The 22,491-nt window shown below is 44.0% G+C and overlaps 1 protein-coding gene across 1 annotated transcript in view; it reads right to left on the bottom strand.

Moving 5' to 3' along the window:
* Positions 1-22,491, bottom strand: part of LOC134359587 (lamin-B1-like) — a 202,019-nt gene that overhangs the window by 159,971 nt on the left and 19,557 nt on the right. Inside the window, exons 3-4 of the mRNA XM_063073086.1 lie at positions 19,078-19,262; positions 13,637-13,825 (exon numbers count right to left, since the gene is read on the bottom strand). Of these exons, the coding sequence (XP_062929156.1) occupies positions 13,637-13,825; positions 19,078-19,262 (374 nt within the window). The remainder of the gene's footprint in view (positions 1-13,636; positions 13,826-19,077; positions 19,263-22,491) is intronic.

Genomic DNA, 22,491 nt, shown 5'->3' with positions numbered 1-22,491 from the left:
CTATTACAGCGCAGGGTTCAATTCGGATCTCCTCTGTAAGAAAGTTGTGCTCCAGTTTCCTCCCACAGTCCAAAGAATGTTCGGCACAGCTTTGTGGGCCGAAGGGCCTGTATTGTTCTGTATGTTTCCTATGTTCTATGTAATACTGGTGAGTAGGTTATTTGATCATTGTAAATTGTCCTGTGATTAGGTTGGGGTTAAACAGGTGAGTTGCTGGGTGGCGCGGTTCGTTGGGGAAGGGCCTATTCTGTGCTGCAGCTCTAAATAAAGTAAATAAAAATATAGCATGCTTTCAGAAATGAGATTTACTCTGGTTATGAAGCAATGAATGGAGTCACACAGTTCTCCCTTGTTTGAGAGATGTGTTGATCACTGCAGAGTACCCACATTCGAACCAGCGCTGGGAGAAGTGCCCAGGAAACCATGAAGCTCTTTCCAGCTGCTGTAGGACATCTCCAAACTGAGAAAGATGTTAATATTGTGTAATATCGTCATGCAGACAATTCCACCAGGCACTTTAGAGGTTTCAAATGCAAACCTCCGTAAGCTTCATCACATAGAAGTATCCTTTGCAACAATGAAGATTACCTGTCAAATTGAAGACTGAATCCCCAGCGTAACACACACACAAAATGCTGGAGGAGTTCAGTAGGTAAGGCAGAATCTGCGGAGTGGAATAAACAGTTGACATTTTGGGCCAAGACCCTTCATCAGGACTGGAAAGGAAAGCGGAAGAAGCCAGAGTAAGAAAGTGAGGGTAGGGGAAGGAGTACAAGCTGGCAGGTGATAGGAGAAGCCAAGTGCAAAGTAAAAGTTATTATCAATGTACATATGTCACTATATACAACACTGAGATTTGTTTTCTTGCGGGCATACACATTCAATCCAAGAAACAGAATAGAATCAATGCAAGTCCACACCCAACAGGACGCACTAAATATCAAGAATAGATGAGGAGTCCTTGAAAGTAAGTCCAGTTTAGTGATGGAGGCAAATGAAGTTACCCCCTCCAGTTCAAGAGCCTGATGATTCAGTGGTAATAACTGTTCCTAAATCTGCTGGCGTGGGTCCTGAGACTCCTGTACCTTCTTCCTGCTGGCAACAGCAAGAAGAGAGCATGGCCTGGGTGGTGGGGGCCCCTGATGATGGATGCTGCTTTCCTGTGACAATGCTCCATGTAGACGTGCTCAAGGGTGGGGAGGGCTTTACCCGTGATGGACTGGGACGTATCCACTATTTTTTGTAGGATTTTCCGTTCAAGGGCACTGGTGTTTGTGGTAAACCATGTATATAGGTTGTAACTGGGTTACCTGTCTGGACACGCCCCTCTGCTGACTGCTCCTGTGGCTCCTCCCACAGACCCCTGAATAAAGGCGATTGTGTCACCGCTCTTCCCTCAGTCCAGGACAGATATTCAGCATGGACGTGAGTCCATTTACTGTTAATAAAAGCCTTTCAGTATTTACTCTACTTCCAATCTTTTGGAGTAATTGATAGTGTGTCAGTGTTTGCATATCAGGCTCTGATGCAATCACTCAATAAACTCTCCACCACACATCTATAGAAGTTTGTCCAAGTTTCAAATGTCATGCCGAATCTTCACAAACTTCGAATGCAGTAGAGGTACTGCCGTGCTTTCTTCATAATTCTTTCTTCATATTCGGAGAAGGAAGTCTGAGAATCGGAGCGGGAGTGCAGAGGAAGCCATTTTGAATTTTTCAGTTTTCTTTCATCGTCATTCAGAGAGACAGGACTGTGCAGGCGTGTGACGTTGGGGAGTGAAGCGCAGAAGATTTAAAAGGAACACAGCCTTATACAGCGGGCAGCATCATTTGCGGGCAGCTGAGTGAGCTGGGAGCAGAGTGAAGGCTTAAGGGCTTTGGCTCAACGGGCTTAGGCGGGAACGGGCGAGGCGAGGAAGGTTTGGTATTAATTTTTTGTTGTTATTTGAGGAGAGGGGGAAGTATGAGTGTGAGGGCAGCTTGTTGTTCTCAGTGCCGGATGTGGGAGGTAGTAGAGTCTCCCAGCCTCCCGGACATCCACATCTGCGCTAGGTGCGCCGAGATGCAACTCCTAAGAGACCGCGTTAGGGAACTGGAGCTGCAGTTCGATGACCCTCGTCTGGTCAGGGAGAGTAAGGAGTTGATAGAGAGGAGTTACAGGCAGGCGGTCACACCGGGGCCATGGGAGGCAGACGTCAGTGGTGGGTAAATTGATGGAAAGTATTCTTAGAGATGGTATATATATTTATCTGGAAAGACAGGGTCTGATTCGGAACAGTCAACATGGATTTGTGTGTGGAAGGTCATGTTTGACAAATCTTATTGAATTTTTTGATGAGGTTACTAAGAAAGTTGACGAGGGTAAAGCGGTGGGTGTTGTCTATATGGACTTCAGTAAGGCCTTTGACAAGGTTCCACACGGAAGGTTAGTTCGGAAGGTTCAATCATTAGGCATTAATATCATAGTAAAATGGATTCAGCAGTGGCTGGATGGGAGATGCCAGAGAGTAGTGGTGGATAACTGTGTGTCAGATTGGAGGACGGTGTCTAGTGGTGTGCCTCAGGGATCTGTACTGGGTCTGATGTTGTTTGTCGTATACATTAATGATCTGGATGATGGGGTGGTAAATTGGATTAGTAAGTATGCAGATGATACTAAGATAGGTGGCGTTGTGGATAATGAAGCAGGTTTTCAAAGCTTGTAGAGAGATTTAGGCCAGTTAGAAGAGTGGGCTGAAAGATGGCAGATGGAGTTTAATGCTGAAAAATGTGAGGTGCTACATTTTGGTAGGACTAATCAAAATAGGACATTCATGGTAAATGGTAGGGCATTGAAGAATGCTGTAGAACAGAGGGATCTAGGAATAATGGTGCATAGTTCTCTGAAGGTGGAATCTCATATGGATAGGGTGGTGAAGAAAGCTTTTGGTATGCTGGCCTTTATAAATCAGAGCATTGAGTATAGGAGTTGGAATGTAATGTTGAAATTGTACAAGGCATTGGTAAGGCCAAATTTGGAGTATTGTGTACAGTTCTGGTCACCGAATTATAGGAAAGATGTCAATAAAATTGAGAGAGTACAGAGGAGGTTTACTAAAATGTTCCCTTGGTTTCATCTCCTAAGTTACAGAGAAAGGTTGAACAAGTTAGGTCTTTATTCTTTGGAGTGTAGAAGGTTGAGGGGGGACTTGATAGAGGTGTTTAAAATTATGAGGGGGATTGACGGAGTTGACGTGGATAGGCTTTTTCCATTGAGAATGGGGGAGATTCAAACAAGAGGACATGAGTTGAGAGTTAAAGGGCAAAAGTTTAGCGGTAACACGAGGGGGAACTTCTTTACTCAGAGAGTGGTAGCTGTGTGGAACGAGCTTCCAGCAGAAGTGGTTGAGGCAGGTTCGATGTTGTCACTTAAAGTTAAATTGGACAGGAAAAGAATGGAGGGTTATGGGCTGAGTGCAGGTAGGTGGGACTAGGTGAGAGTAAGAGTTCGGCACGGACTAGAAGGGCCAAGATGGCCTGTTTCCGTGCTGTAATTGTTATATGGTGATATGGTTATATAATTGCACTTGTGTGCTGGGCCTGGAACAGATCCTCTGAAATGATAATACCAAGGAACTTAAAGTTGCTGACCCTCTCCACTTCATTTCCCTCAGTGAGGACTGGCTCATAAATCTCCAGTTTCCTCCTCATGGTCAATAATCAGCTTTTTGACATTGAGTGAGAAGTTGTCGTGGCACCTCTCAGCCAGATTTTCAATCTCTCTCCTATATGCTGATTCATCACCACCTTTAATTCAGCCATGATAGTGGTGTCATCAGCAAACTTAAATCTGACAAGAGAGGGGGAAGGTAGATGAGTGGGGGAGAGAATGGGATGCAGTGAGAAGTTGGGATGTGATAGGTGAAAAAGGTAGAGAGCTGAAGAAGGAGGAATCTTCTTCATTCCCACTAACTCACTGAGATCCAAGGCAGGGTAAACACAAGTCTATCTCACCTACACCAACTGCAGGCTTGTTGATATGAAATTCAGACAACAGCAAGCTTACTCTGCCTCAAGACAGAATCTCAGTATCATATGTAGGAGTGCTGGATGCCACAGCCAAACTGAGATGATATTGTGTTCAGTTGCTCTAAATAAACATTTAGAAAGAAATGTACTGACAAATAGCTAACCATAAAGTAATGATACAATTGTTAATTTATTGATTATTTATTGATTATTTACTAAGTATGGGAGGGGTAGCACCTCTGGTGAAGGGGCTTGCCATATCTATTCTGGGGCAGCTCATTCATCTTTGGTCCCCACCAGACTCCCAGCTCCCACCTGTGGCTCCAAGTAGCTGCTTGCATGTGACAGCAGCCACAGCCTGGTACACCGCTCCGACAGGTGGGCTAAACCAGATGAGGGTAGCCACCAGGCCTTACAGCCCAGTGAGATTGCAACATGTCTGCCCGAGCATGCAAAGTCCACTCTGGCGGACTGTGGAGATGAGATCAACAGAGAGATTCAACGGCCAGGAAGGTGATTCTGCAACACTACATGGAGAACAAAGGGCCAGAAGAAGTCATGGTCACATCCACTGCGACCAAGGAAGACCCCAGTTGTGATGACAACTCGTACCACTGGATCCAGACTTCCGAGGTCAGGCGAGTGGAGCTACCCCAGTGCAATGGCTTCTCCACTTTAAGGCCTCGAACTGTCATTGTTGGATATGACGGACAAGCAACCAATCAATCAACTAAGCTGACTAATCAATTTGTTCAACAGTGCTCCTTCACGAGCTGAGAACCAAATGTCCAGTGCTAGCTCACCCGTCTGAAAGCTCCTCGAGCATCCTCAATCCTCAGTGGCTAAGTTTGCTGACGATACGAAGATAGGTGGAGGGGCTGGTAGTGCTGAGGAAAAAGAGAGTCTGCAGAGAGACTTGGATAGATTGGAAGAATGGGCAGAGAAGTGGCAAATGAAGTACAATGTTGGAAAGTGTATGGTTATGCACTTTGGCAGAAAAAATAAATGGGCAGACTATTATTTAAATGGGGAAAGAATTCAAAGTTCTGAGATGCAACGGGACTTGGGAGTCCTCGTACAGGATTCCCTTAAAGTTAACCTCCAGGTTGAGTCGGTAGTGAAGAAGGCGAATGCAATGTTGGCATTCATTTCTAGAGGAATGGAGTACGGGAGCAGGGATGTGATGTTGAGGCTCTATAAGGCGCTGGTGAGACCTCACTTGGAGTACTGTAGGCAGTTTTGGTCCCCTTATTTAAGAAAGGATGTGCTGACGTTGGAGAGGGTACAGAGAAGATTCACTGGAATGATTCTGGGAATGAGAGGGTTAACATATGAGGAACATTTGTCTGCTCTTGGACTGTATTCCTTGGAGTTTAGAAGAATGAGGGGAGACCTCATAGAAACATTTTGAATGTTAAAAGGCATGGACAGAGCGGATGTGGCAAAGTTGTTTCCCATAATGGGGGAGTCTAGTACGAGAGGGCATGACTTCAGGATTGAAGGGCGCCCTTTCAGAACAGAAATGCGAAGAAATTTTTTTAGTCAGAGGGTGGTGAATCTATGGAATTTGTTGCCATGGGCAGCAATGGAGGCCAAGTCATTGGGTGTCTTTAAGGCAGAGATTGATAGGTATCTGAGTAGCCAGGGCATCAAAGGTTATGGTGAGAAGGCAGGGCAGTGGGACTAAATAGGATAAAATGGATCAGCTCATGATAAAATGGCGGAGCAGACTCGATGGGCCGAATGGCCTACTTCTGCTTCTTTGTCTTATGGTCTTATGGTCTTATGGACACACCGAATAAGAGTCCACCTTTTACTGAAGGAAGCCACTCTCCAAATCGGCAACAGAGCCTGGTATAACAATGTGTTAGGACCATATGACAGAGGAGCAGAATCAGGTCATCTGCTTCATCATTCCATCATGGCTGATTTATGATTATGTCTCAGTCCCATTCTCCGGCCTTCTCACAAAACCTTTGACCCCCTTACTAAAGGAGAACGAATCAGCCTGGACTTTAAATATACCCAATGACTTGGCATCCACAGCCTTCTATGGGAATGAATTCCACAGATTCACCACCATTTGGATGAAGAAATTCCTCCTCATCTCTGTTCTAAAGTGGTGTCGTTGTATTCCAAGGCTGTGCCCTTGGATCCTAGTCTCCTGGTACCGCAAGCATCCTCTCTACAGTCTGTGCACTATGTCTAGGCTTTTCCCTATTCTGCAGATTTCAATGAAATCCCCCTTCAACCTTCTAAACTCCAGTTAGTACAAACCCAGAGCTGTGAGATGCTCCTTGTATGTTAACCCTTTCGTCCCCAGGAGCGCTCTTGTAAACCTTTAGACTCTTTCTAGTGAGTCCTTTCTAATGAGTCACTTCCTTCCTTAGATATGGAACCCAAAACTGCTCACAACATTACAATGCTTTATAAAGCCTCAGTATTACATCCTTGCTTGTATATTTTAGTCCTTTCAAAATGAATAGTAACATTCTGTTTGCCTTCCTTATTACCAATTCATCCTTGGGGAATCCTGCATGAGGACTCCCAAGTCCTTTTTCACCTCCAATTTCTGAGCTCTCTCCCCATTTAGAAAATGGTCTACATCTTTATTCCTTCTACCAAAGTGCATGATCATACACCTCTCTACGCTGTATTCCACATGCCATTTCTGTCCCATTCTCCTAATCTGCTCAAGTGTTTCTGCAGACTTACCTGATTCCTCAACACTACCTGTCTGATATCATCCTCAAGCTTGTCCACGAAGCCATCAATTCCATCATCAAGATCTATAATGTCAAAAATAGTAGAACCAACACAATCCTTGTAGCAACACACATCAAAGTTGCTGGTGAACGCAGCAGGCCCGGCAGCATCTCTAGAAAGAGGTACAGTCGACGTTTCGGGCCAAAACCCTTCGTCAGGACTAACTGAAAGAAGAGATAGTAAGAGATTTGAAAGTGGGAGGGGGAGGGGGAGGGATGGAGCCAAGAGCTGGACAGGTGACTGGCAAAAGGGATATGAGAGGATCATGGGAAAGGAGGCCCAGGGAGAGGGAAAAGGGGGAGGGGGGGAAAACCCAGAGGATGGTCAAGGGGTATAGTCAGAGGGACAGAGGGAGAAAAAGGAGAGAGAGAGAAAGAATGTGTGCATATAAATAAATAATGGATGGGGTACGAGGGGGAGGTGGGGCATTACCGGAAGTTTGAGAAGTCAATGTTTATGCCATCAGGTTGGAGGCTACCCAGACAGAATATAAGATGTTGTTCCTCCAACCTGAGTGTGGCTTCATCTTTACAGTAGAGGAGGCCATGGATAGACATATCAGAATGGGAATGGGATGTGGAATTAAAATGTGTGGCCACTGGGAGAACCTGCTTTCTCTGGCGGACAAAGCAACAAGTACTGAAGAACTTGTAGAACAGTGCTAGTCACCGGCAGGCAGACAGAAAAGGCCCACCTTATTCCTGCTCTTTGCCTTCTGCCAGTTAGCTAACCTTCTATCCATGCTAGTATCTTTCCAATAATACCATTAGTTCCAATTGTTATGTTCTGTAACTCCAAAACATAAAATCTAATTGAAAGGAAACGTGGAGCTGGGAATGTATATATATGACGACTATATAGTCATCCACAACATATAAATTTTGAAATATTCCATTCAGGCCTAAAGACTTAATTGCTGTGGAGGATTTCTTACACTTGTGGGATAACTTCTTTTCTGGGGGGCAGGTGGGGGTCACTCTGCTAGGCAGGTATGACGTGTGACTGTGAAACAATCTCAGGTTCTGGGGCCTCTGTGGTGGTTGTAGGAGTTGATTCTGGGACTGCAGGAAGTGGTTCTGACAGCTGTGAACACATTTCTTCTGGATGCATTGGCATCCCTAATAGGGCATTTCAGGCTGCTCAATCTTCTGATGTATCGCAGACCACCAGACAAAGCTTCAAGCCAACGCTGTCATCTTGACCATGTCTAGATGACTGATGTAGCTCCCCCAACATTTTAGCTCTCAGCTTGTATGGTACAAAAACTCTCACTCTCCACACAAGGTAACCTCCGTCAAGTGCAAGTTTATCCTGGCGCTGATAAAAATGGAGGAACTGGGATTTCTGCTGCACATTCCAGCCATTTTGAGTGTCCACTTTTGTAAATGTCTCAGACTGATTAATTCATGCTGATACAATTGTATTTCTATGTTATATTGACTGTCCTGTTGTACATGCTATTTATTATAAATATAAATTGCACATTGTACATTTAGACAGACACGTGCTCCGAGCCCACTGTGCCAATTTTTCTGAGGCATTGAGTTTAAAGGCACACAACTTGCTTATAAGTTTGACTGCTCCAACCATACCAGCCAAAATGAGCTTTGCTGACATTGTGAAGATAATGCAGGAGCATTTTAGAACTGAAATCATTGTTGATTGCAGAGTATTTTAGATTTCATGAGCAGGATCAAAAGGAAGGGGAGTCCTTTTCACCTTACATGACTGAATTGATAAACTTGGCTGATTAATGGTTGCCAGTTCAGTAATGGGCTTAATGATGCACTGAGAGATTGTTTGGTTTGTGGAATCTTACGAGAAAGCATTCAAAAGCAGCTCCTAACAGAACCACGACATACATTTAAAAGAGCAGTTGAAATAGCTAATGGAAACAGCAGACAGAGATGCAACTGAGTTGCGGTCAGGAATGCAAGTGAGTGTGAACAAAATTGCAATGTTTAAACAGAAACCAGCCTGTTGAACAAATTGTGTTACCATTGTAGCAGGGTCTCACATACACCAGACTAATCCAGGTTTAAAAGTGAAACTTGCAGCTTCAAAAAAGAGCACTAATCTGGATGCTTTGATGAAAAATCTGATAAGGATGAGAGTGGTACAGGACTTGATGGCCTTGAGATTTAAAATGTGAAAACTAACAAGAGACAAGCAATATGGCTTACACCAGAATTGAATAGCAAATTAATTAAAATGGAATTGGACACTGGCTCAGCTGTTTCAGTCATTCCACAATGTGAGTTTGAACCACATTTCAAAGGTACTGAACTGAAGCCTGCAGATATCCAACTAAGAACTTATACCAGAGAAAAGATACAGTCCCTATAAAAAGTATTCACACCCTTGGAAGTTTTCACATTTTAATGTTTTACAACTTTGAATCACAGTGAATTTATTTTGGCTTTTTTGACACTGAGCAACAGAAAAAGACTCTTTCATGTCAAAGTGAAAACAAATCTCTACAAAGTGATTTAAATTAATTACAAATATAAAAGACAAAATAATTGATGGCTGCTTTTCTAAGGCAGTGGGAAGTATAGACAGAGTTTCTCGCTGCCTTGGACAGAGCTGTTGCCATACCAAGCTGACATGCATCTAGATAGGATGCTCTCTATGGTAATCATAATGTTCCAAGAATATCCTATAATTCATCAGGACTCTAGTGTAACAGGAATAGTTTGTCTCTTACATCATTATGAACCTAAATCCGGTCACTGCCCCTTCAAGCCTGAAAAGCAACGTTATTTGCACTGGGACAGAAATAATGACTTAGAATGCACACAACAAATGGCGTGAGTTTCAACATGTGCCTTGCCATCCTTACAGAATTACCCTGCCAAGGCTAAATGTATGGGGTATTGGTGTCTATTCAAACATTCAATGTTAGTTGACTTAAAATAGATTCTGATGAATTAATTACATGTTATAATTCACACCATTTCCTCAAGAGATGCTGGCGATTCCAGTTAATTGGACCATTGGTTAATCAGGGAAGTCCTTATTCAGGACGACTCTTAAAGAACTAAATCTAATTGAGAAAATAGTCCTGGTTCCCTTCATTTATTTGGAACTCTAGGCCGCTTAATTGGGGCAGCTTCTAACCAGCATCAGACCCGGGCACCTGTGTGGCCGTTAAACACTACCCCATGCTTAGAGTGAGCAGTTTTAAATATGGTCAGTTGTGTTCAAAAAGAAGTGATTTTGGTCACTGATAGTTGGTGAGAAATAAGCAGTAAGACAATTCAGAACTGTTTTGCTCACTGCAGTTTCAAGCATTGAGGCTTGGAGATGCCATAAACAGCCAAGAGTAAAAATGAAATGATTTCACTAATACAACAAGTTAGGAAATATGAAGGATCTGAAGTTATCAACAATCATTTTGAATTTTATAATGAAAGTGAAGATTTGGAGGATGCGATTGTCAATAGCATTGTATGAAGGAAGTCCATTAGCTGCATGAAGTGTCTGTGCTGATTTTGTTCATTTACAGTCAAAGAACACGGTAGCATACACGGGATGAATTCCTCCAGTGATACCTATTAGGAGCTAGTACACAGCTTTATGGTATTGTAGTAGTAGTACTGATAGTGTTCTAATTTGTTCTGTATTTCATTTAAATATATAACTTGTTACTCAGTCAAATGGTAGTTTGTCTTTTTTATATCCTTTTAACTACTTCCATGAAACTTCAGCTAAATGGGGCAGCCGCTTAATTAAGCCAGAATGTATTGGTCCCGATGTGTCCCAATTAACGAGTCCACTGTATTTCTTTTTGTAACTTATAGTAATTTTTTATGTCTTGCACTGTACTGCTGCCACAAAACTACAATTTTCACAACATATGTCAGTGATAATAAACCTGATTCTGACTCTGAGTAAAAATTCACAGCAAATGTGTGTGCTAGCTAAACTCACAGACACAGAAAAGGGCACGTGAACTTCACAGCTTGTTCATCCTCAGTGCCAGTGTAAACTGTGAACGATAAGCCTTTTGCTGTGTGTACTTCATTAGACAAACTCACCGCTGTGTGTTTGACTTACACACTCAAAAGAGGAAATATTCAGTTAGTCTGGGGAAGTTTGTGCTCAAATACTGACACCTACACAACTACAGCAACTTTTGTGCTACACAAGAGTTGTGGGCACACTATGTTGGCACCAGAAGTGTGACGACACTTGCAGGCTGTGCCCAGCACAATCTTTGCTGACTTGATTTGATGCAGATGGAGGATGGGGATAGAGAAAACTGGTAAACTGATAGAGTGAATTATTATTGTCTCATGTACTGAGGTACAGTGAAGAAACGTTTTGCAAGCCATCCCAATAGATTTTGTCCGATCAGTGCACTAAGGTTCTATAAGGGGAAAACAGTAACAGAAAACAGATAAGGTGTCACAGATTATATAAAGTACGGTGCAGGCAGACAATGAGGTGCAGGACCATATAAGATAGAAAGTGAGGTCAAGAGTTCTCCTTATTATAGAAGACAACCACTCACTAGTCTTATACAGCAGGACAGAATACCTGCTTGAACCAGGTGGTACGTGCTTTCAGTATTTTGTCCTCCCCCTTGTACCCCATCTGTTATTTATTTATTTATATACACACATTCTTTTTCTCTCTCTCCTTTTTCTCCCTCTATCCCTCTCACTATACCCCCTGCCCATCCTCTGGGTTTTCCCCCCCTCCCCCTTTTCCTTCTCCCTGGGCCTCCTGTCCCATGATCCTCTCATATCCCTTTTGCCAATCACCTGTCCAGCTCTTGGCTCCATCCCTCCCCCTCCTGTCTTCTCCTATCATTTCGGATCTCCCCTCCCCCTCCCACTTTCAAATCTCTTAAAAGCTCTTCCTTCAGTTAGTCCTGACGAAGGGTCTCGGCCCGAAACATCGACTGTACCTCTTCCTAGAGATGCTGCCTGGCCTGCTGCGTTCACCAGCAACTTTTATGTGTGTTGCCTGAAATTCCAGCATCTGCAGATTTCCTCGTGTTTGCATCTTTGATAATGTTGGCTGCTTTCCCAACACAGCAAGAACTGGAGACAGAGTCCATAGAGGGAAGGCTGGTTTTTGTGACGTGCTGAGCTGTGTCCACTACTCACTGCAGTACTGAATTCAACCAGCTGTTAAAGCGAGGTTCACCTGACTAGAAACATTATCTGCCATTGTTCCCAACCTTGCTTCTGTGCCATAAGGCTGTGGGTGGAAGTTCCACATCAGAGGTAGCTTGATTAAGGCTGACATTTCTATACAGTGCTGAAGGAGTGTTCCATTGTCCAAAGTACCCTCATCCAGATGGCACCACCATCCGTTCTCTCGCCTAATTGTAAAGGACAAAGAGGAGTAGGGGAAACATGCCCGGAATCTAGGCCATTACTGATTCTGAAACAACCAGCAAGAATATCTGGACATTTATCACATTGCTATTTGAAGGATTGACGTGTGTGAATTACCATTACAACAGGATAACACGCAGATATTTAGCTGGCCATGAATAGGGTTAGTGTGTGATATGAAAGCATCCCATCTCATACTACTACTAAAATGATCCAATCCACCGATGACAAGTCACTGGTCATTATCCTGGTCTCAATTTCCAGGTGTCTAATGAGGGGTAAAAGTGGTGTCTCAAGGGTCAGACTGCCCCGCAGAAGGCCAAGGGTGGGGTTGCTCAGGTCTGTCTCATTCACAGCTCTTCAAAGGACTGCTTCTCATAGATCCGAGCAGATCTAGGTGTTGTGTTCCTGTCCTACTGAAAATACTCTGATCCTTATGGTGGCGGGGGGGGGGGTGGGGGGAACATCGACTCAGACCATGAGGGGCCTGCGTCAGGCATTTTCGTGCCTTACAAGGCGCAGATTGGAAGTCTGTGTGGGGCGCCACTCCTCGCACAGACACCAGAGCAATGTGTGGTTAAGTGCCTTGCTCAAGGACACAAACATGCTGCCACAGCTGAGGTTCGAACTAGCGATCTTCAGATCACTAGACGAACGCCTTAACCACTTGGCCACGTGCCCAACACTTCCTTATGGTGAACGGTTCGATTACAATCAACAAATAGAATTACAATCAGATCTATGGCAAAATCAAAGCAAATTCATTATCAAAGTATATTTATGCCATCATATACCACCTTATCTTGCAGGCATTTACAGGAAAATAAAGAAACAGAACAGAATTTATGAATACATTTATGAGTTGTGGTGAGTAAAGTTATCTGTGGCAGTTCAAGAGTTTGTAGGTTAATAACTATTCCGGAACCTGGTGCTGTGGGACCTAAGGTTCATGTACTTCCTGCACATTGGTAGTATTGAGAAGAGAGCATGGCCTGGATTGTGGGAGTCCTTGATGATGGAGGCTGCTTCTTGTGGTAGTAAGAAACGCACTCAATGATGGAGAGGGCTTTGCTGAATGGAATAGAAGGCTGTGGGGTAAGTGCTGGGTGATGGGATTCTATATCAGGGTGCCCAGTGGTTGGTGTGGATCAGTTGGGGTGAGTGGGCTGTTTCCATGCTTGTCTATCACCCTGTGACAATTAGCTGCCCGTCCACAATCTGTACCTGTGGTGACTCTGCCTGGGTCTTGTGCCCTAGCTTTCTATACTCCCCATAACAGCCCTCTTCCTCATTGTGGTGTAGTCCCTGCAGGCTTACACCCTCTCAAGGAGGTGTCACAGCGAATGAGAAGCAGATGGAATGAGAAAGAGAAAAATATTCTCTCATGTTGTGCAGCACATGTTGGATGGACTCCAACCAACCAGTGGAAATTTAGCACCATCTGTCCAATTTAGTTTGCACAGTATCATATAAAACTTCAATCAAAGCATCAGGGAAACATTAACTTACTTCTTCTGGACTTCTTCAAGGCATGAGTTCAGTTTCTGAAGCTTGCAGCGGAGTTCTTCAAGTTCTGAGGCAGGCTTACCAGCACTCATCTGGAGCTCTCTGAGCTCAGCTTCCTTCTGGCACAGCATCAGCTCCAGGTTTTTCTTCTCCTCCTCCTTCTGCAGTATGGCTGTGTTGAGGGCCAGGATGCTGTGGTTAAAAAAAAGCACATTAGTACCCTGACATTCCCCAGCAGGGGCTCCTGGATAGTAACATAGGACTCAGCCGTTCTAGTCAATCAAAATTCAAAGTTCAAAGTAAATTTATTATCAATATTCAAAGGTTCATTTATTATCAAAATATACAACTCTGAAATTCTTCTTCTCCAGATAGCCACAAAACCAAGAAAGAAAAGAGTAGCAGTACAGTCATCAACTCACAAATCCCTCCTCCCTGCACAAAAAAAAACAAACAAAAACAGAACAGGCACATTGACCCTAAAATCTCCCTCTCCCACACACAAAAAAATGAGAAAGATCGGGCAAAAATCACAGAATATAAAAAAACTATAAGACTGAAAAAAGGTGTATAGTCCAAGTCCATATCCAAAACACAAAAAACCTGGGTAACTTTCACCAGGCACAGTGGCAGGCCTTTCCGTCTCTGGTAGCAGTGTGATCTCACCGGTGAGCAAAAGGCAATCTCCCCTCTCTGTAGCAGAGTGATCTCACAAGCGAACAAAAGACAATCTCCCCTCTCCAGAAGCAGGGTGGTCCCACCAGCGATCAAAAGCAGGTAGCTGGAGCTGACCTCCTGCATTCGCCTCGATGTTTCGATTTCCCTTGTTGCTTTAATCGGCCAAATGGAGTCAAACATCAACTCATGCCCTGTTCCGTAGCCTGCTCACCACAAGGTTCACACACATTGTCTCTGCATCCTGGAATCCTTTCAGAGACCGCAGAGCACTGAGTCACCCAGGTGATCTCCAAACTGCAAATCACAGGCTCCGACAGTTCCAGAATCACATTCAAGACCAACGACAAATGTAAAACACATTAAAAAGTGAAATATGTAGTTTCATGATCTATCTAGAAGATGTCGACTGAAGGAGCGTTGTACACAGGCACCATCTTGACCGGAAGACAATGTACATATCTGTCACCGTATACTACCCAGAGATTCATATTCTTGAGGGCATTCACAGTAGATAGAATCAGTGGAACATTGCATATAAACAAAGACCGACAGTCTGCTGCCTTTCTGCCAACCAGTGTGCATCAATCCCAGGGTATGGACTTTGGAGCCATGGCCTTATCACTGAATGACACACCACTCCAATTAACCCTGTTTTCTTTATTCTCCCCTACTTCATCAACTCACCCCAGATTGTCTTCCGGAAATCCAAATACTCTGCATTGACTGGTTCCCCTTTATCCTCTCTGTTTGTTACAAATTCGTCAAACACAATTCCGGTTTATAAAACCTTGTTTTCTGCACTCAATTACCCTACTATGTTCAAAAATTCTGCTCATTATTTCTTTTTATTTAGAGATACAGCACAGAACAGACCTTTTTGGCCCAATGACCCACACTACCCAGCAACCCACCTATTTAACTCCAGCTTAATCACAGGTTCCTTCAGGTGGAGGTGGTAATGGGGACAAGCTCCCATTACCTATTCAATGCTCCCAATGGCGTGTACCTCAGACAGCCTCTGACAACCAAGTCTGGCTCCTCACCTTCACACGTGATTTAGCCCGGTGGAACCGTTTCTACTGACAGGAGATGGGGCGAAGGCGGGGGGGGGTCACTCACTTCTTTAAACCAGTCCCTTCAGGCAAATGGGGCTTGTTAGCCGTGGTTGGCGGCTCTTCTAGGAGAGGGAAAACTCTGCTCTCAAACCTCCGCTGACTTACGCCTATACCCACTCATGGAGAAGGCTTCAGGAGTAAACCCCGAGGGAAAAATCCAGAGCTGGCGTCCCTAAAGCAGTCCTCCAATGAGTTCGACACTGACTGGAAACTCCTGCGACGCAGCTGGTGCCAAACTGTATCGGTCTCAAACATTCCTTCGGGTTCATCAGTTGCGAGGAACCTGGTACTTGAGCAGCAGCTTGCTCTCCAGGCTTGGCATATCTATCTAGACAGCTAGGACGCAATCTCCATGGTCAACTCTGACCGATCGAAGCCTCAGAGCCTCAGACTCCACGGGACAATTTACAATCACCAATTATCCTGCTAACTGGTTTGTCTTTGGACTGCGAGAGGAAAGCGAGCACCCAGAGGAAATCCATTTGCACATGGAAAGTACATACAAACTTCTTTACACAGGATGCCAGTATTGAAGTCCAAACTCCGACTCTCTAGGCTGTGATAGCGTCATGCTAACCACTACACTATCGTGGCACCCCACTTAATGCAAGATGCCAGCATTTCCCATTGACAGATGGAAGGCTTACCTACCGAAAGACTACTGACTCCCCCTTATTTTGAAGAGTAGCATTATAATTAGTTTTTTAACCTGGGTTCTCTACAGAATCCAGGTAATTTTTATAGATACACAAACACAAGAATATCTGCGGATGCTGGAAATCCAAGTTACACACACACAAAGTGCTGGAGGAACTCAGCAGGCCATGCAGCATCTATAGAAAAGAGTACAGTCGACATGTTGCGCCGAGATCCTTCATCAGGACTGGTAAAACAGATGAGAAGTAACAGTGGGGTGGGGGGGGGAGGGGAGGAAGAAGTACAAGGTGGTAGGTGATGAGAGAAACCAGGAGAGGGGGAGAGGTGAAGTAAAGAGCTGGGAAATTGATTGGTGGAAGAGTTAAAGAGATGGAGAAAGGGACATCGGATAGAAGAGGGTAGAGGAGCATGGAAGAAAGGACAGGGGAGGAGAAACAGAGGGAGATGATGGACAGGCAAGGAAATAAGGCGAAAGAGGGAAATGGAAATGGGGGAATGGTGAAGGAGGGGCACGATTCCCAGACGTTCAAGAGATCAACGTACATGCCATCAGGTTGGAGGCTATTCAGACGGAATATAAGGTGTTGCTCCTCCAGCCCCAGTGTGGCTGCATCACGGCAATAGAAGAGTCCATGGACTGACACGTCGGCATGAACATTGATTTCTCAAACTTCCTTTAGTTTTAGAATCCCCTACTCTTGGAGGAGCCAATGACCGTGGACATCATCATTTTATAAACATCTATAAAATTAGCCATCTGCCTCTTGCATTCTGGTGAGAACAGTCCCAGCCTATCCAACCTCTTTTTGTACCTAAAGCCCTCCATTCCAAGCAACATCCTGGTGAATATCTTAAACACTCCTTATAACCCTTCAACGCCCTTGTTATAGTGTGGACAGAAGAACTGCACATAGTATTCCAAGTGTTGCGTAATCATTAACCCAAGAGATTCTACAGCAGCTGGAAATCCAGAGCAACACACACAAAATGCTGGAGGAACTCAGCAGGCCATGCAGCATCTATGGAAATGACTACACAGTCGACGGTTCAGGCTGAGTCCCTTCATTAGGACTAATCATTTACAACATGATGTCTTAACTTTAACACTGAATAATAGAACAGTACAGGCCCTTCAGCGCATGATGTCATGCCAACCTTTAAACCTGCTCTATCTATCCCTTACTTCCTACATTGCCCTCCATTTTTCTATCATACACGTGCATACCTGAGAGTTTTGTAAATGTCCCTAATGTATCTGACTCTATCACCACCTCTGGCAGGGCGATCAAAGCAACTCACCACTCTCTGTAAAAAACCTACCTCTGACATCTCCCCATACTTTATTCTAATCACCTTAAAATTACCCCTCTTACATTAGCCCTGGGGAAAAAACCTCTGGCTGTCCACTTGATCAATGCCTCTCATCATCTTGTACACCTCTATCAAGTTGCCTCTTATCCTCCTTCACCACAAAGAGAAAAGCCCAGGCTTATTCATTCCTCCCATGAAAGCAAGTAAGCTAAATGTCTTTGCACTCTAACCAGCCATGTCATCATTTTCAGGGAACCATGAACCCTCTGTATACCAACAGTCTTATTCTTCCATCATTTGCATTGACTCCTCCAGATTCTACCACTCACCATAGCACCTCCTCCAGCTTACAGCGGCCATTGAACCTACTGGCCCACAAGTTTTTGGGATGATGGGGGAAGATACCAGAACATAGGGCATAGCCACACGTTCAAAGAGCGAACATGCAAAGTCTTCCCTGACAGCAATTAAGGCCAGGTTCAAGCCTGGAAACTGGTGCCTCTGATCTTCCCGATACAGCACTGTGGTGCTCCAGAGCAGAAAAAGCAATAGTGTTGCGGAAGGGGCTGTTACTGTGCTATATCTCGAAATAAAAAATAAAAATAAATAAATTTGTATTTTACTCTTGTCTATTCCAAGGAAACAATGACTATTGTATGGCTCACTGCCATTTCGTTCTTGTGCAGGAAGTGAAAATTTGGCTTGGCACATGGGCAAAGTGACTAACAGCAATCAGATCCTTTTAGTGAGGATAAACATCAGAAGTAATATCAGCCAGTCAAGGAAACTGCTATTTATTTAAGCAAGAAGAGGTTTACAAAAAAAAGTTGCTAAATTTAGTTGTATTGACCTAAATTTATCAAATATACCATTGCCCGGAATAAATCATCTATATTAATTTCTGTATTTTATGAAAATGTAGGCCATCATAGAGATATAAGTTCTTTGTCAACATTAACAACTGTTGCAAACTCTTCAGATGAGAAACAAAAGCATGCAATTTAAATTTAGGGTTTTGAATCTTCACAAGTCAAGCCTGCCTCTGGTCTATAGATAATCTGGCAACCCTCAGGACTTTTGAAGTGTAGACACAAATCTTCCAGATCATTGTATGGTTATTTTAGGGTATTGTTTGCTGCATGTTGCACAGTGGTATAGTAAATATTCCATTGATCCTGGTGAGCTTAAAGGGAGTGAGAAATATACAAGCAACTTCAAATCCTGATTCCAGCTGCAAACTCACCCAGTCACTGTTTAAAAAAGAGTGTTTACTTAGTAAAGCAGAATTGCCTATTTTGATGATTACATTATGCCTTATTTGTGGGCACGTGGCCAAGTGGTTAAGTCATTGGACTAGCGACCTGAAGGTTGTGAGTTCGAGCCCCAGCCGAGGCAACATGTGTTGTGTCCTTGAGCAAGGCACTTAATCACACATTGCTCCGCGATGACACTTGCCAAGCTGTATCGGCCCTTGCCCTTCCCTTGGACAACATTGGTGTTGTGGAGAGGGGAGACTTGCAGCATGGGCAACTGCTAGTCTTCCATACAACCTTGCCCAGGCCTGCGCCCTGGAGAGTGAAGACTTTCCAGGCGCAGATCCATGGTCTCGCAAGACTAACGGATGCCTTTAGTGAGTTAGTATTTACATGCTAGAATCTGCACAGGTTAAAGAGAGCCATTAACCTTTCCCTGAATTCAGCTATCAGTTGCGAATTTTGGAGATTGTTGATTTCAATCTGCATTCTTTCTTTGCAGTTCTGGTCCAGCTGATCATGCAGGCTTTGGATCTCTTTGTTGTACATATTGCGAGCAGCTACAATTTCTTCTTCTAATTCTTGAATCCGTTTCAAATTGCTTGAATCATCATTCTGGACAAAAAAAAACAGACCTTTAGATAAACCCAGAAGATTGAGCAAGCAGTTGTCATAAAGATTGAGGAGCTGACTAATAGCTCCTCAATACATGCTGGTATTTATGTATTTATATACATTTTATTCCACAGCTATACTTTAACCTCTAACTTTATTATTGTATAATTCTCTACTCTTTATAATTGTTCAATGTTTTTATTTGCTGCATGCCCCATCCTACCGACACATCACAGCAAATTCCTAACAAATGAAAATGTACACGGTGAATAAAGTTGATCATGATCCTGATTCTGGTCTGGGGTAGTTTTACATTGTCCTGGTTACAGGTATGGAAGCCTTATTTATCCCTTTTCTAGAAGTGCCTTGATTTTAACAGTTTCAGCCTGCTTTTCAATGTCCTCTTATGGCTTTGCCCTTCCCCTACCTCAGCAATCTCCTCCACTCTTTTACAACCCTCCCAGAATTTCTGACCTCTTGCATGATCATCATGAAAAGTAATCCCAACTAGCCCTTTGGAAGGAAGATCCATGATTTTGACTCAGTGACAGTGAAGGAATGAATCAGTTATTTGGAAGTCAGGATGGTACGTGACGTTGAGGGTAACCTGCACTGATGGTCATAGCGTTCACAGCACAGAAACAGGACTTATGGTCCAAATGATCATGATGTCTATCTGCACTAATCCATTTAGAAACCATAGAAAAACTACAGCACAGAAACAGGCCTTTTGGCCCTTCTTGGCTGTGCTGAACTATTTTCTGCCTAGTCCCACTGACCTGCACATGGACCATATCCCTCCATACACCTCCCATCCATGTATCTGTCCAATTTATTCTTAAATGTTAAAAAAGAACCCACATTTACCACCTCGTCTGGCAGCTCATTCCATACTCCCACCACTCTCTGTGTGAAGAAGCCCCCCCTAATGTTCCCTTTAAACTTTTCCCCCCTCACCCTTAACCCATGTCCTCTGGTTTTTTTCTCCCCTTGCCTCAATGGAAAAAGCCTGCTTGCATTCACTCTATCTATACCCATCATAATTTTATATACCTCTATCAAATCTCCCCTCATTCTTCTACACTCCAGGGAATAAAGTCCTAACCTATTCAACCTTTCTCTGTAACTGAGTTTCTCAAGTCCCGGCAACATCCTTGCATTTGTTAGATGGATTATGCAGCTGCGGCTACCGTGCAAAAGTACGAGAGTGAATAAACACAAGAGATTAATGGAAATCCAGAGTGACGCATGAAATGCTGGAGGAACTCAGAAGGTCAGGCAGTATCTATGGAGAGGAATAAACAGTCAACGTTTTGGGCTGAGATCCTTCATCAGGACTGGAAATGAAAGGGAAAGAAGCCAGAATGGGAAGGTGGGGACGTGCACAAGCAGGCAGGTGATAACTTGAAACCAGGTGAGGGGAAGATAGGTGGGCAGGAGAGGGGGGATGAAGTCAGAAGATTGAAGGTGATAATTGCAAGGGGTAAAGGGCTGAAGAAGAAGGAACCTGATAGGAGAGGAGAGTAGACCATGGGAGAAAGGCATGGAGGAGGGGCACCAGAATGGGGAATGGAGATAGAAGGGGAAGGGAGAGAAAATTCTAGAAGTTAGAGAAATCAATATTCATGCCATGACGTTGGAGGCTACCCAGACAGAATACTCCTACGGAGGCTGTCCAGAGAGAATAAATAGATGGGACAAAAGGGGGCTGTCAATCCAATGGATTAGCTAGGATAGTGTCCAGTTTTTTTTTTTTGGTGTGTATTGTTTGAGTAGCAATCATCTTGGCAAGTGGAAAATATTCCCACTTATTCCTGACTCGTGCCTGGTAGATGGTGGCAAGACTTTGGGGTGTCAGGAAGTGAGTCACTAACTGCAGGATAGTCAGCCTGTAATACCAGCAATGCTACTCCTTGGGAGAAAAGGGGGTGCTTCGGAACTGGAAAGGGGCGGGGTAAGAGGAAATTCATCTCCCCTTAATTAGACTGATGGGGGCAAAAATCCCAGATAAATTGGTGAGTGAAAAGAGGATTTGAAATGTAGTTGGACAAGTTATAAGATAGGGACTGGCAGGTCAAATAAGGCACGATCTATCACTCAGTTTGAGTTCAGGGAAAGAGACTACTAATACACACAGAGTCCCAAACATGAACATGTCCAGTCGATTACACCCTTCTTCCTCTGTGACAGCACTTGCAGCTGAGCAAAAAGCTCAGGATTCATTCCACAGACCAAAGCAAAGACGACTCTTCCATACTATGCTGAATGCTGCAGTCTAGGGTGCCGTCTGTCTTTCCCGATGAAATAGTGTCACAAAGTCATAGAGCACTACAGCACAGAAACAGGCCCTTCAGCCCATCTAGTCTGAGCCAAACTCTTATTCTATCTAGAGCCATTGACCTGCACCAAGTCCATTGCCCTTCATATCACTCCCATCCATGTTTTTCATCCAAAGCTCTTAAATGCTGAAATCAAACTCACATCCACCACTTCCACTGGCAGCTCATTCCACACTCCAGCCACCTTTTGAGTGAAAAAGTTCCCCCTCAGGTTCCCCTTAAATATTTCATCTTTCACCCTTTACTCTAGTTCTAGTCTTACCCAACCTCAGTGGAAAAGGCCTGCTTACATTTATCCTATCTATGCCCCTTATAGTTCAAATGGTTCCATTTTAATATCAGAGAATGTACACAGTATCCGGCCTGAAACTCTTACTCTTCACAGAGATCCATGAAAAACAGAATGAATGGCAGAAAAATGTTAGTACCCCAAAGCCCCCTCTCCCCCCTCCCCCACATACGTAGCAGCAAAGTATCAACCACCCCCTTCCCCCCATCCATTTCAGCAGAAAGCATCAGCACTCACCAAGTAACAGCAAAGCCCACAAAGAGAGACCATGATCTGTAGTCAACAAGAACTATTGTGTAACTGACAGTTCAACATGCCACAGGCTCTCACTCTCACTAACAAGGGATAGAGAGATGTCACCCATTTCACAGCGAAACGGGAGACCAGCAGTCACTGTTACAACGTGATGATCTGCCGTGTCACTTTTTATTCTCTGACTTGACAATCGGCAGCAAACTCTCCCCACTGTTGAGAGAGAGAGCGATTGCTTGACCACACAGACATCCAGCCCCGGCATCCGCCGTAACTTTGTATACCTCTATCAGATCTACCCTATTCTCCTACACTCCAAGGTTATTTTTTGTTATAAGCCAATATTTAA

Source organism: Mobula hypostoma, chromosome 20, assembly GCF_963921235.1.
Source record: "Mobula hypostoma chromosome 20, sMobHyp1.1, whole genome shotgun sequence".
NCBI classification, from domain to species: Eukaryota; Metazoa; Chordata; class Chondrichthyes; order Myliobatiformes; family Myliobatidae; genus Mobula; species Mobula hypostoma.
This window is presented reverse-complemented; position numbering and strand designations above follow the sequence as displayed.